Source organism: Chrysemys picta, chromosome 1 (assembly GCF_011386835.1).
Source record: "Chrysemys picta bellii isolate R12L10 chromosome 1, ASM1138683v2, whole genome shotgun sequence".
NCBI classification, from domain to species: domain Eukaryota; kingdom Metazoa; phylum Chordata; order Testudines; family Emydidae; genus Chrysemys; species Chrysemys picta.
Window position 1 is genome coordinate 5,355,335 of NC_088791.1, and position 13,748 is coordinate 5,369,082.

At 52.9% G+C, this 13,748-nt stretch overlaps 1 protein-coding gene across 1 annotated transcript; it reads right to left on the reverse strand.

Moving 5' to 3' along the window:
• Positions 1 to 1,016: 1,016 nt before the first annotated feature.
• On the reverse strand, positions 1,017 to 12,859 carry LOC101936071 (C-type lectin BpLec-like). Its single transcript, XM_065551997.1, has 6 exons — positions 12,661 to 12,859; positions 11,406 to 11,485; positions 8,443 to 8,576; positions 8,022 to 8,159; positions 3,823 to 3,934; positions 1,017 to 1,362 (listed from the first exon to the last, which is right to left on the reverse strand). Exons 2-6 carry the CDS (start codon positions 11,470 to 11,472, stop codon positions 1,295 to 1,297), a joined length of 519 nt encoding a protein of 172 aa, XP_065408069.1. The 5' UTR covers positions 11,473 to 11,485; positions 12,661 to 12,859; the 3' UTR covers positions 1,017 to 1,294.
• Positions 12,860 to 13,748: the final 889 nt, after the last annotated feature.

The window sequence follows — 13,748 nt, forward strand, 5'->3', positions numbered from 1 at the left end:
TTACTGGGGGAGCAAACAGCTGTGCATATCTCTCTATCAGTGTTATAGAGAGGGGACAATTTATGACTTTACCCTGTATAATATTTGTACAGGGTAAAACGGATTCATTAGGGGTTTGGATCCCACTGGGAGCTGGGTGTCTGGGTGCTAGAGACAGGAACTCTTCTTAAGCTGTTTTGAGTTAAGTCTGCAGCTTTGGGGCACATGGCTCGGACCCTGGGTCTGTGTTGGAGCAGGCTGGTGTGTCTGGATCAACAAGGCAGGGTTCTGGAGGCCCAAACTGGCAGAGGAAACGGGCTCAGAGGTAGTCTCAGCACATCAGGTGACAGTCCCAAGGGGGTCTCTGTGACTGAACCTGTCACACGTCCATCCGATGATCCCCAAGTGCATCACAGACACTCCGGGTGTTACCTTCTTCCCCGCTCTGAGCAGCAGGTCAGGATCATTAGCTCCACTGCACAGACTGAGATGGGGAGGGGCTTTCCCCAGGGATGGTCACACAGGAAGCCGATGGCGGCCAGGCCAGCAATGGAACCCAGGAGTCCTGGCTCAGTCTTTTGCTCTATTAATGAAGTTTGATTTCTGTAGCACCCTACAGTAGATGTGCATGGAGCCTGTGTACCCACTGAGCCGTGTGTGCTAGGTGTACTTCTCAGTGCCTGATCTCAGGAGTCTGCTACAGCTTTCTCTCTCACTGTGCAGGGTCCTGCTTCCAGCTCTGAAGGACAATGATGTTTACACAACAGCTGGACACGTCCCTACTTTGAGGAGCTCAGGGTCTGAGTGGAGAGGAGACCAGGAGGAGATGGGTGGGCCAGAAGAGAGGAAACTCTGGGTATTGCAGATATCTGGAGGGAGATCATGTCCTGTCCCTTAGCCAAAAGGCCCTGCCTCCCTCTGGGGGTCCCCTTCCTCTCCTCCACTGGGATCTGGGCGGTTCAGGACACAGTCAGAGGGGGCTGGATGGACGCCTCTACGCGGGACCAGGAATGGAACAGAGGAGACACACACAGAACTACGTGCTCAGGAGAGTTTATTCTTGTCGTGGGCTGCAGCCACTGAAGGGAAGGGAGGGAAGGGGCAGGCGTGTAACTAGAACAGACACACTTGGGGGAAGAGAGTTTGCAGCTCGGGAAGTGCGATCTGGTCTCTCAGGGAGGGAGGGGACAGGCCCTCGATGCAGCAAAGGCATCGGAAAGTCTGGGACGTTGCCTGATCATGCCCAAGGAGCCCAGTTCTTTTGCATCCCAGGCGCTGAGCTCTCTCTTCAGGCGCAGGCGTGTGACTCCCCTCACTAGAGTTCATACTTGCAAATGAAGGCATTTTTTGATGCACAGCTAACATTGTTCCATTCCTTAAAACCTAGAAAGTAAAACAGAAATCACTGGGGCAGGGGAAGGGCGAGTGGGGCCATTCCTGCCCTTACAGTGACACACACACCCCATTGCACCCTGCTGAGAGAAGGCCCCAGCTCCTGGGCATGGGGCTGCGAGGAAGAGGAGGCTGGAGACGAAGCCCCATGTGCCTCAGACAGAGACAGGCTCCATCGCTCCCTGAGGGACGCTGGGTCAGCGTGACAGTGGGAGACCCTCTTCTATTGTGTTGGAATGTGTCTGATGGGAGCACGACGGGGCCTCTTGGTGCTAGGTGCTGTGTTCATACACCCACCCACAGACAGTTCCTGCCACAGGGAGCGCACAGTCTAAATAGACAAGAGGTGGGAGGGGAAACTGAGGCACAGAGTGGGGAAGTGAGTTGCCCAAGGTCACCCAGCAGACCAGTGGCAGGGCTGGGAATAGCAGTTAGGTCTCCTGAGTCACAGTCCCTACAATTCCACTAGGCCACGCTGCTTCTCCACCTGCGACTGCTGTTACCTCCCTTCCCTCAACACCCCCCTCAAAAGGCCAGAAAGGAGAGCACAGAGCTCTGGCCAGCTGCCAGCGGGGAGACAAGCTCGGGAAGAGGGACGCCGGCTCGCTCTGTGCTGAACGAGTCGGCCCTACCTCCATCTCCTACAGCTCTGGGTTTGGGCGTGGCCCAGAGGCAGCGTCTCGCCCCAGGGGACAGCACTACGGATTGGGGTTGATGAATTGCTGTGAATTTCACCCTCTTTCCTGTTCGCAGAGCCCCACAGCCCCGGGAACGTTATTCAGAAACGGTGCCCACAATCGTTTTGCAAAAGGTTTCACTTCAACTATTAGCTGTGTGTGATTGGTCGTGCAGGTCACATGGCATTGTTCCTGCTCCAGGATTGGATGAGTGACACTTCTAAGTAGGAGACAGTGGGGGGGGGAATCCTGCCCAGTGTGAGTTTGGGGGACGGAGCATTTGTGCCAATGCTGCTGAACACTCCGACTCAGGAGCATCGGAGGGTGGGCGGGGCCGTGTGACTAGCATGGCCCAGGAAGAATGAGTTACTCATGAATTAGCAAGTGAGATTTCCCTGTTCAGCCAGCTCCATGTCCTACTGCCAGCAAGGGGACAAGGCCTTTAGCCCCGCTCTGCCCCCTACACCTCTCCAGCAACACGGACAGCAGGAAGCTGGCTTAATGGCCAGCTGGGGGTTCTTCTTGTGTAGGGGAACCCATCAGAGACAGCTGCCCTGCCCAGCCCTGGCCTCCCCAGCATAGGGGACAAGCTGGGATGTGGCTGAAGCCCCTGTGCTCTGGCCATCCGAGTTGTTACTGCCACTGTCAGAGCAGCCCTGAGGCTGCTCTAAATTGTCCTGGGGCCAAAATAGCCCCCTGTCTGCCTCCAGAATCAGAGTGGCAAAAGCCACCAATGCATCAAACCGAAGAATCCATACCCCACCTGCATATCAACAAGTGGGCGATAGTTATAGAATCATAGAACTGGAAGGGACCTTGAGAGGTCTTCTAGTCTAGTCCCTGCATTCAAGGCAGGACTAAATATTAGCTAGAGCATCCCTGACAGGTGTTGTCTAATCTGTACTTAAAAAACTCCAATGATGGAGATTTCACCACCTCCCTGGGCAATTTATTCCAGTGCTTAACCACCCTGACAGTGAGGAAGTTTTTCTTAATGTCCAACCTAAACCTCCCTTGCTGCAATTTAAGCCCATTGCTTCTTGTCCTATCCTCAGAGGTTAATGAGAACAATTGTTGTCTCTCCACCTTGTAACCACATTTTATGTACTTGAAAACTGCTATCATGCCCCCTCTCAGTCTTCCCTCCTCCAGACTAAACAAACCCAGTTTTTTCAAACTTCCCTCAGGTCATATTTTCTAGACCTTTAATCATTTTTCTTGCTCTTCTCTGGACTTTCTCCAATTTGTCCACATCTTTCCTGAAATGGGGCACCCAGACCTGGAGACAATACCCCAGTTGAAGCCAAATCAGCACAGAGTACAGTGGAAGAATTACTTCTTGCATCTTGCTGACAACATTCCTGCTAATACATCCCTGAATGATGTTTGCTCTTTTTGTTGACTCATATTTAGCTTGTGATGCACTATGACCCCCCCAGATCCCTTTCTGCGATACTCCTTCCTACACACTCATTTCCCATTTTGTGTGTGTGTCTATGTTCTGGTCTTTCCCTTTAACTGATCATCGGGGGCCTAATGTACTGTGTGGCCTGCCTCTGACTGGAGCTGAACCTCAAACTGGCAGGTATGGGGGAGGAGTTACCAGGGTTTACCTCTTTATAAGGGGATTATCTCTGGAGAAGGGCAGTGTGAGCTGCGGGAGAGAGGCAGGGTGACAGGACAGGAGGCCATCCCCACAGAGAGAGCTGGAGTGTGTGGCCAGGGTCCTGTCTGCCTCCTTTGTTGGTGCATGTGTATTTGAGCATCTGTTTACCCCTGTATTTCAGCAGCTCAGTGCAGTACTCGTTGTTCAGGTCGCGTGGTTCTCCAGCTATCCAAGCTTTGTAGCGATACAGGGAGCCATCTGTCCATGTCCAGGTTCTGTCCTGCAGAGACAGGTGAGAAAGGTCGTGGGGTCCCACGGAGAAGAGACCTTGGTAACAAGGCACCATAGAAACACCTAAATCCAACACAGAAGTGCCCCACTCAGGCAGTGGGAGAGTCGGGGAAGGGCCGAGGGGCAGTGGGTGGGGAGAGGCCAGCTCAGGGGGACGGGACCTGGAGACACTGATCTAATAGTAACACTTAGCACATGAACTTCACCTTCTCCCTTCCAAGCTCTTTGCCTGTATTAACAAATCTTCACACCATGACGCAGTCACTCTGCAGTGTGTTCTAGTCCCTAGTGGACACAGCCCGCCGTGGGGCACTGGTGGTTTTAAGATGGGTGATCTTGTCCTGTGTAAGCAAAATAAAAGTGCATCTGTGATGGAGACGCTGGATGGATCAGTGAATGGGACACGGGGCCTTTCCCCTCCAGTGGGCTCAGCGTCAGCCTGGCCCCAAGTTAGCAGGACTGGCTAGTGCAGTAGAATCAGAGAAGGGGACATGGGGCCTTTCACCTCTGGGGGTGCTGACTCTGGCCTGGCCTCAGCTCATGGGGGGACTAGCCGGCTTTGGGGGGTTAGAGAACTGGATCCAATCCATTGCCAGGCCGGGGGGAGCTGGATGACTGAGGACACTAGAAAACGGGATACAGAGCCTCTCACTCCTCCCGCACTGGGTCCAGCCCAGCCTCCAGTCTGGGGCAGGGGATCCTTGGGCTGAGTCTGTGTGTGCTGTTCAGGGAGCCTCCTGACCCCATAAAAACAACAAGGAGTCTGGTGGCACCTTAAAGACTAACAGATTTATTTGGGCATAAGCTTTCGTGAGTAAAAACCTCACTTCTTCGGATGCATCCGAAGAAGTGAGGTTTTTACTCACGAAAGCTTATGCCCAAATAAATCTGTTAGTCTTTAAGGTGCCACCAGACTCCTTGTTGTTTTTGTAGATACAGACTAACACGGCTACCCCCTGATTCCTGACCCCATGTGATGTGACCCAGGGTATAATCTGGACTGATGGAGGGCTGTGTCCCCTCAACTCTCCAACCTGGGGTGCCTTTTACCCTGCTCTTCTGTGAGAGCTACCGCTCCTGATCTGTTCTCACACAGTCCCTAGCACAGAGAATATCACAACACATTTTTTGGTGGCCTCAGTGTGGCCACCAACCCTTGCTGGTGGCCGCTCTGACAATTTTTCCTAAATTACTTTATTAATTTTAGGAAAAACAAATAAATATGTACAGATCCACATCCAAATCATTGTAATTTATTGATGTAGGGTTTTGGGTTTTTTTTGGCAGACTCAATAATAAAAGTGATGTACAATTGTCTCTATTCTTCACTGGACCTAAACAGAATAGAAACACAAAGAAGGTGCTTCGCATGTTTTGCTTTATTTGGTTGATTTTGTTTTTTAGACGTGCTAGCTAGTAAATATGCTACTGTGAAAAGGGTTGTTGGTATATTTGTTAATATCACTTTTCACAGCAGACTTAGGGCTGGTCCACACTAAGCCCCCAGTTCGAACTAAGATACGCAACTTCAGCTACGTGAATAACGTAGCTGAAGTCGAAATATCTTAGTTCGAACTTAAAGGTACTTACCGCGGGTCCACACGCGGCAGGCAGGCCTCCCCGTCGACTCCACCTACTCCTCTCGCGGAGCAGGATTACCGGCATCGACAGCGAGCACTTCCGGGATCGATTTATCGCGTCTAGACAAGATGCGATAAATCGATCCCAGAAGATCGATTGCTTGCCGCCGAACCAGCGGGTAAGTATAGACGTACCCTTACTCAGCCTTTGCAAGCAGCGGGACAAATTAAGCCCTAGATGGGAAGGTGGGGAGGGAGGCAGGGAGGGCCAGGAGCAGTGGGAGGGTTGAGTCCAGGGCTGGAGCCGGAAACCCCGTGGCTGGGGGATGGAGTCCCCCGCCACACAGCCAGAGCCTGTTACCCAGCACCCCAGTGCCGAAGCCCAAGCCCCACCGCCCTCAGGAAGGTGGGGAAATCACACTGGTCCCCTGTTCATACGGTGGCCCTATTTGAGAGATGCTGCTCTAGCATGTAAATCACTCCCAGCTCCACCGTAAGAATGCTATAGCCAGCCACTCCTGAATTATATAACACCAGCAAATTCCCAGTCCCAGACTTGTCCCCAGAAATGTGTGTCCTGCACTGCCCCACTCTCTTCTTCTGGGCAATATGAGCTCATAGAAAGTCCATCATTTCATTACATTCCGAGCTTTACCAGGCAGTTTTGCAATCCGTGTGGGGACCTTGTTTTCCTCAGGAATGTTATGAACTTCACATAGGTTTTCAAAGGTGGGGGTGTGCTGTTCAGTGCAGTCTGTCTCTTTGTATGCAGGACACAGCTGGGGATTCTTTGAGTGGAGGGAGATGTTGGCGACGCTGGGAGCCGTCCATGCTTTTCTAGCAGTTCTAGCCTGTATTTCTGCTCCTTTTCCTTCCCCTCGGCTTCTTGTTTCATCTCCATGGCTCTTTTATGGGCTTCAGCTTCCAGCGCAGCGGCTGCTTCTTTCTCCTTCAGCTCCATCTCATTTTCTTCCAGTCTAATAGCTGCTTTTTTCTGTCTCATTTCTGCTTCCCACCTCTGGAACTAGCGTTCTCGCTCTCTTTTTCTGCTGCCTGCCCTCCCCCCAGGTCTAACTTTACAACTGTTTCACGGTCACTCGTTTTTACGCTTTACTGTTTCTACTTCCCTGACCCGAAATAAGCACACAGAAAGCAACAACCTGTAACCGTCCGCAATCACCACACCTGAGTCTCACTTAAAATCGCTAGACCAGTGCTTAAAATGTAAACCTCCCTTAAAACAACAAGCCGGGCATATTCCCTGCGACTCACCTTGTCACTCTGACATTGCCCAGGGTATCAGCTGGATGGATGGACAGCTGTGTCCCCTCAACTCTCCAACCTGGGGTGCCTTTCACACTGCTTCGCTCTGAGAGCAACCACTCCTGAGCCACTCAGACACAGCCGTCAGCCAGTAAATCACTCCCAGCTATACTGTATGAGTGCTATGGCCAGCCACTCCTGAATTATATTACAGATTAACACGAGCAAATTCCCAGTCCCAGACGTGTCCCCAGAAATGTGCGTCTTGTACTGCCCAGTTCTCTCCTTCTAGGCAATACAAGCTCATATAAAATCCATCATTTCATTAATAGAAAATGACATGCACAAACCCTGTTATCTCAAATGGAGGGTCCCAAACACTTCAATCCAAACACACTGGTTTAGATAAAACAATAGAACACGTTTATTAACTACACAAAGAAAGATTTAAGTGATCACAAGTAATGAGGCATAAATATCAGAATTGGTTACAAAGAAAATAAAAAGGTAAAATGCAACTAACCTATAACTTAACAAGCTAAATGAATTCAAAGCAAAACATTTCTTACCACATGCTTTTTTTGTTGTCTGTACTGGCTGTGTACTGATGTGTGACACATCACCTCCATATTGGTGCACATGACAAAATTCATGTGGTGGAGGTGGGGCTGAGGAGATCGGAATGTGGGAGGGGGCTCAGGGCTGGGGCACAGGGGTGTGAGGGGTCCAGCTTGGGCTACGGTCTCTGGGATGGGGCCATGGATGAGGGGTTTGGGGTGCAAGCTGCCCTAGGGCTACGGTGAAGAGAGAGAAAGAGGTCTTCTCCCAGCTCTCTCTCCCCGCAGCAGCACCTGGACTGGGTGGGAGAGGTGCCTCTCCCCGCCGCAGCAGCTCTGGGGTTGGAGCCGTGGGATAGGCGCCCTGCCCCCGGCCGTGGAAGGTCCGGGCTGAGGCTGGATTGGGGCCTGGGGGGGGTGCCCCTCCCCTGGCCGAGGCAGGTCTGGGGCTGAGTTGGGGCTGGAGGAGGAGTGCCCCTCCCCAGCCATGGCAGGTCCTGTCCGGGCGGGTTCCCTGAGCAGCTGCGTGGCACTTCATAGGCTGCGCACAGCTTACAGGGAACTTAGTCTGGCAGCCCCTATGAAGGGCTCATGGGCCAGGGTCTCTGCCCAGCCCCTGGGAATTAGCCAATGGGAGACGCAACTGCCAGAGGCAAACCAGGCGCTGAGCACTCACCTTCTCGGGGTCATGGAGGCCGATCCAGACGTAATCCTTGGAGCCTGACCGGGTGATATAGTTGGCCACCATGTTCCCTTCTGCTTCAGTGAGAATGGAGGCGAGATGGGACCCCCTGCGGTGATGCTGACACTGCACCTGCAGCAGGGACATCGGCGAGGCCTGTTACCCCCCTGCAGGAGGACGCTGTTTGGCACTGGTGTGGGGTCCTGCCCCACCAGGCTGCAGCCAGAGCAGGGACGGCTGTGAGGGGAGAGAGCCCCCTCTCGGTGCCTCTTCCCGAGCCCCAGGGCCTGGCACCAGCCTTCCCCATCCCACCTCTGCAGGGATACCCCGGGGCCAATGGTGATGTCACCAAAGCCCTTCAGCCCCTGCCCACTAACCCTCCCTGCCCAGTGGATCCCTGAGAAGAGCCTCATACCTCAGCTTCTGACCAGGTCTTCTTTTCGGGGAAGAACCTATAGCATTGGTAGTTGTAGTGCAGCCAGCCACGACGACAGGATGTGGTCCGTATTCCTCGTCCAAGACGGGGAGAGAGGACAGTGTGGGGAGCAGCTGTTTTGGAGAAGGGAATGGGAGCAGAGCTGTCAGTTGTCATCATTCTAGCTTATCTGGATCTCCACAAATGCTGTGAAATTTTGTCCTCTGTCAAAATGGCCACTATCTCCTATGACTTTCAATGGGGCTGAAGCCACTCAGTTAAAACAGCTGCCACTCCCTTGCCACCTTTGTCTGTGGCCGTGCGTCTGACCTACTGAAAATTACCACTGTCTTCCTTCCAAGGGGACAGGAACTGGGCTGTCCTCAAGGAAGATGGTCACCTCCTATCTTCTGTGCAGCATTGGGGAACCTGACAGGGTGAGGTATCAGGGGGTTACGTCAGAGTACACAGGGGACGATGGGGTAAGGGTGGGGAGCACTGGGTGTCATGGGGAAACTGGTGAGGCTGGGAGCAGAGGGGAGGTTGCGGACATTGGCATATAGTAGAGGCTGAAGGGACACCACACACCGATTTGCCAACCTAGTGAGCAGGGTTTAGAAGTAGGTTCAAAAGGGGCGGGTGACAAAATCCCACAGGTGACCTTATCAGAAGGCTAAATGTTGGGAGGGAAATGGAAAATTACAATCGAATCATAGTAGCAACAAGAGGGATAACTGTGGGAATCTGCTGTATGTCTCAGATGTCTATATACAAATGCAAGGAGTATGGGGAATAAATGGAAGAACTGGAAGTATTAGTATATAAGATACATTATGACTTAATCGGCATCCCAGAGACTTGGTGGGATAAATCTCCTGACTGGAATATTGGTAGAGAGAGGTATAGCTTGTTCAGGAAGGACAGGCAAACATATTAACTGTCTTTTAAAAGGGGAATGAAGAAGATCTGGGAAATTATAGACCAGTAGCTTAACTTTGAAACCTGGAAATACACTGGACCAATTTATGAAACAATGAATTTGTAAGCATCGACAGGATAACTAGGTTAAAAGAAAAAGCCAACATGGAATTGTCAATATCAAATTATGCCAAGCCAACCTAATTTTCATCTTTAACAGGGTTACTGGCCCCATGAAGTGCGGGAAACTGTAGACTTGGTGTATCTTGGTTTTAGTCATGCTTTTGACAGTCCCACATGATGTTCTCATAAGCAAACTATAGAAATGTGATCCAGATGAAATTACTATGAGGTGGTTGCATAACTGGTTGGAAGACCCTACTCAAAGAGTAATTGGGGAGGTGTACTTGTTTACTGTCAAACTGGGCAAACATGTCTGGTGGGGTACCCCAGGGGTCTCTCCTGGCTTTGATACTGTTCAACATTTCCATGAATGACTTGGATAATGGAGTGGAGAGTACGCTTATAAATTTGGTGGATGACACCCAGCTGGGAGGGGTTGCCAGTACTTTGGAGGACAGGATTAGAATCCAAATGGCATTAAGAAAATGGAGACTTGGTCTGAAATCAACAAGATGAACTTCAATCAAGACAGATACAAAGTACTTCACTTAGAAAGGCAAAATCAAATGCACAACTACAAAATGGGGAATAACTTGCGAGGCGGTAGTACTGCTGAAAGAGATCTGGAGGCTATAGTGGACCACATATTAAATATGAGTCAACAATGTGGTGCAGCTGAGAAAAAGGCTAATGTCATTCTGGGGTGTATTAACAGGAGCGTTGTATGTAAAACACGGGCCGTTATTGTCCTGCTCTGCTCGGCTCTGGTGGGGTCTCAGCTGGAGTTCTGTGTTCAGGTCTGGGTGCCGCATTTTCAGAAAGACGTGGACAAGATGGAGAGATTCCAGAGGACAACAACAAAAAAGCTAAAAGGTTTAGAAACCTGATCTGTGAGGAAAGTTTAAAAAAATGGACATGTTCAGTCCATAGAAAAGAAGACTGAGGAGTGACCAGAGAACGGTCTTCACATCTATTACGGGCTGTTATAAAGAAGATTGTGATCAATTGTTCTCCATATCCACTGATGGTAGGATAAGAAGCAATGGGCTTAATCTGCAGCAGGGAGATTTAGGTTAGATTTTAGGGACAACTTCCTGACACTAAGGGTAGTTCAGCTCTGGAACAGGCTTCCAAGGGAGGTTGTGAGTTCCCTTTCACTGGAGGTTTTTAAGAACAGGTTGGAAAAACACGTGTCAAGGATGATGTAGATTTACTTGGTCCTGCCTCAGTGTGGGGGGCTGGACAAGGTGACCTCTGGAGATCCCTTCCAGCCCTACATTTCTACGATTCTCTGATAGCTGAGGGCCCAGAGAGGGAAGGGAAGACAGAGAGCTAGTGACAGATGGGTGCGGGGAGGGATTAGCAGTATGTGGAGTAAGTGCAGAGATTTGTGGGGATACGTAAGGAAGGGGTTCTCGGGAGAGAAATACTCTGAGGATCCCAGGATTTTTCTTTGCACAGGGTTTGGATTATCCATAGCACAAGGATGAAGCTCATGAAGAGATGCCATTTTGAGCCCAGTGAAAAGAGCTGGCTGTCACTTGTCTGGGATGTTATTGGCACATACTGTTCCCTGGTTGGGAGGGGACCCCTCTGCCCTGATGGGGAAAGTCCCCCTCTAAGCCGCAGCAGATGGGGGCGGGTTTAGCTCCCAGCCTGTCTCTCACACTCAGCCCCAGGAGGTCTCAGGGATTCCCTCTGCACTCAGAGCCAGGGGCAGCAGGAAGCCGCCTCTCTCCTCAGGCAGGTGCTGAACCGTTGTTGGGGTCTGGATTAGTGGGGTTAGTGGGGAAGGGGCTCTGGGGACCCAGCTGTGTCGGCTGCTCCTCCATGATGGGGCTGAGGGCCCCTGAGTGAAATGAATTCACTTCCCATTGGGGGAAAACAGAGCCTGGGGTCTCCAGCTCCGAGCAGGGACTCACCTTCCAGCGCAGGGTTAAAGATCAGGCAGCCGAGGAGGCAGAGGCTGAAGTAGGCGACTGGCCCCATCTTCTCGCTTCCCCTGGGGGGGAATATACACAAGGGAGATGGTGCATGACAGCCTGAGACACCCCCTGGAGCGACCCCTCTCCCCTGCGTGGCATTTCACAGGGGGAGGCGTTTTGCAGCTGGGGCTGTTTTCTAAGTGACCTGGCTGGGCTGGAAGGGCCCCGAGACGGATCCCGTCCCCCAGCCCGAGGGGATGCAGCTTGGAGCCCATGTCCCTGGTTCCGAAGGGCCCTTTTGCCTCTAGCCCTCACCGAGCCGTGCCCCAGGGACAGAACTGGACACCCGGCAGGGAGCCAGGTCCCAGCTCCTCAGTGACTGGGCTCTGCACGCCGCACTGCCAGGGACTCCCCGAACCAGGGCTGCAGGTGGGGAGGAATCGGGGGTCAGCAGGGAGGCCAGGGTCACTCAGATAGGGCCTGGGTCCTAGGCAACAGGGTCCTGTTTACAGACAAAGTGGTCCTCAGAAGGGCCATTTGCCATTTCCTGCTGTCCCTCTCTCCCCAGTGCTGGACTGGCAGATCCCCACAGTAGCCACCTACATGGAACATGGTGGGAGGAGGGAAGAGTTTGGAAGAGGCCCCAGTGCCACCAGGATAGAGGCCAGTCTGTGTGCACAGGGCTGGAATGCCAGCTGCAGGTGCAGCACCTCTGCAATAGTTCTTTGACTAGAGACCAGTTCAGTGTTAGAAACATGGAGCCTCTCGTGTTATCACCCACTGACCCCACCCCGGGGCCTTTCCCCCACTAACAGGTGTTTGAATCACACTCATATTTCCAGCTCCAGGGAGACTGAGTGTCTGGGAAGCCAACACTGTGTGTTTGGGGCAGGGGAAGGAGGGGAGGGGTGATAGTCATTGCACCTCATGGTGAGGGCTGGGATCCCCGTGGTACCATGACTGGGAGAAGGGGTCCAATGGGAGAGCTGCTCAGTAGAGTGATGCTCCATTGGGGACTGGACAGAGGACTGGATGCTGGGCCCAGCTCAGGGAGGGGCAGGGCGCTCGGCATGGCTCTGCAGGCGTTAGGGTGCCACATGCAGGGCTGTGCTGGGTGGGAGGAAGGGGTGAGACAGAGACGGCCCCGGATCAGGGGACTCACACCGGCACCCGCCCCTGTAACGGATCAGCTGCCGCCAGCCACCCCGAGCAGGAGGAGGAAGAAGCTGGAGGAAGCTCTGAAGGGTCTCACCTGATTGTCTCTCTGCGTAGCCGCTCTGGTGCAAGGTCGGATCAAGTGCAGCCTGCATGGGACACTGGCTGCGCCTGGGGCATTTATAGACCAGTCCAGGAAAGGGGAAGAGGGAACCAGGTGTCAATACTGAACATGCAAATGTATCCTCATGACAAATACAATAATTTAATCCCGGGCAAACAGAGATAAGAGGAGCCATGACCCACCCATCTGCTGGGCTGTGAGCAGGAGGAAGCACTTGTCAGGGCTCATATAACAGATAAAATAAAAGCTGTCCCCTCCCCCCTCATCTGACAGCGCTGAGGTCAGTGTGGCTGTAGGGAGCCCTCGTGCCCTGGCCCTGACAGGCCCAACTGCTCACGTCCATCTTGTCCCATGGAAAGTTCCGGGCAGATCCCCAGGGAGTGTAAATCAGCTGGAGTCCCCCTGAAGTCAGTGGGGGGATCCCCAGCGGGTACAGTCTGGTGTGGGGCTATTGGAGTCATTGGGGTCAGACCCCCAGCGGGTCCAGTCTGGGGTGGGGCTACTGGAGTCGTTGGGGTCAGACCCCCAGCAGGTACAGTCTGGTGTGGGGCTACTGGAGTCATTGGGGTCAGACCCCCAGCGGGTACAGTCTGGTGTGGGGCTATTGGAGTCGTTGGGGTCAGATCCCCAGCGGGTACAGTCTGGTGTGGGGCTATTGGAGTCATTGGGGTCAGACCCCCAGCGGGTACAGTCTGGTGTGGGGCTATTGGAGTCATTGGGGTCAGACCCCCAGCGGGTACAGTCTGGTGTGGGGCTATTGGAGTCATTGGGGTCAGACCCCCAGCGGGTACAGTCTGGTGTGGGGCTACTGGAGTCATTGGGGTCAGACCCCCAGCGGGTACAGTCTGGTGTGGGGCTATTGGAGTCATTGGGGTCAGACCGCCAGCGGGTACAGTCTGGTGTGGGGCTATTGGAGTCGTTGGGGTCAGACCCCCAGCGGGTACAGTCTGGTGTGGGGCTACTGGAGTCATTGGGGTCAGACCCCCAGCGGGTACAGTCTGGTGTGGGGCTATTGGAGTCATTGGGGTCAGACCGCCAGCGGGTACAGTCTGGTGTGGGGC

Bases quoted from the DNA above. Each gene is read 5' to 3' on its own strand.
- LOC101936071 (XM_065551997.1), bottom strand. From the start codon at position 11,472: ATGGGGCCAGTCGCCTACTTCAGCCTCTGCCTCCTCGGCTGCCTGATC. The intron at 8,160-8,442 runs GTATGAGGCTCT...TCCCTGCTGCAG, and splicing joins AGACCTGGTCAGAAGCTGAG to GTGCAGTGTCAGCATCACCG. The intron at 3,935-8,021 runs GTGAGTGCTCAG...CTGTCTCTGCAG, and splicing joins GCCTCCATGACCCCGAGAAG to GACAGAACCTGGACATGGAC.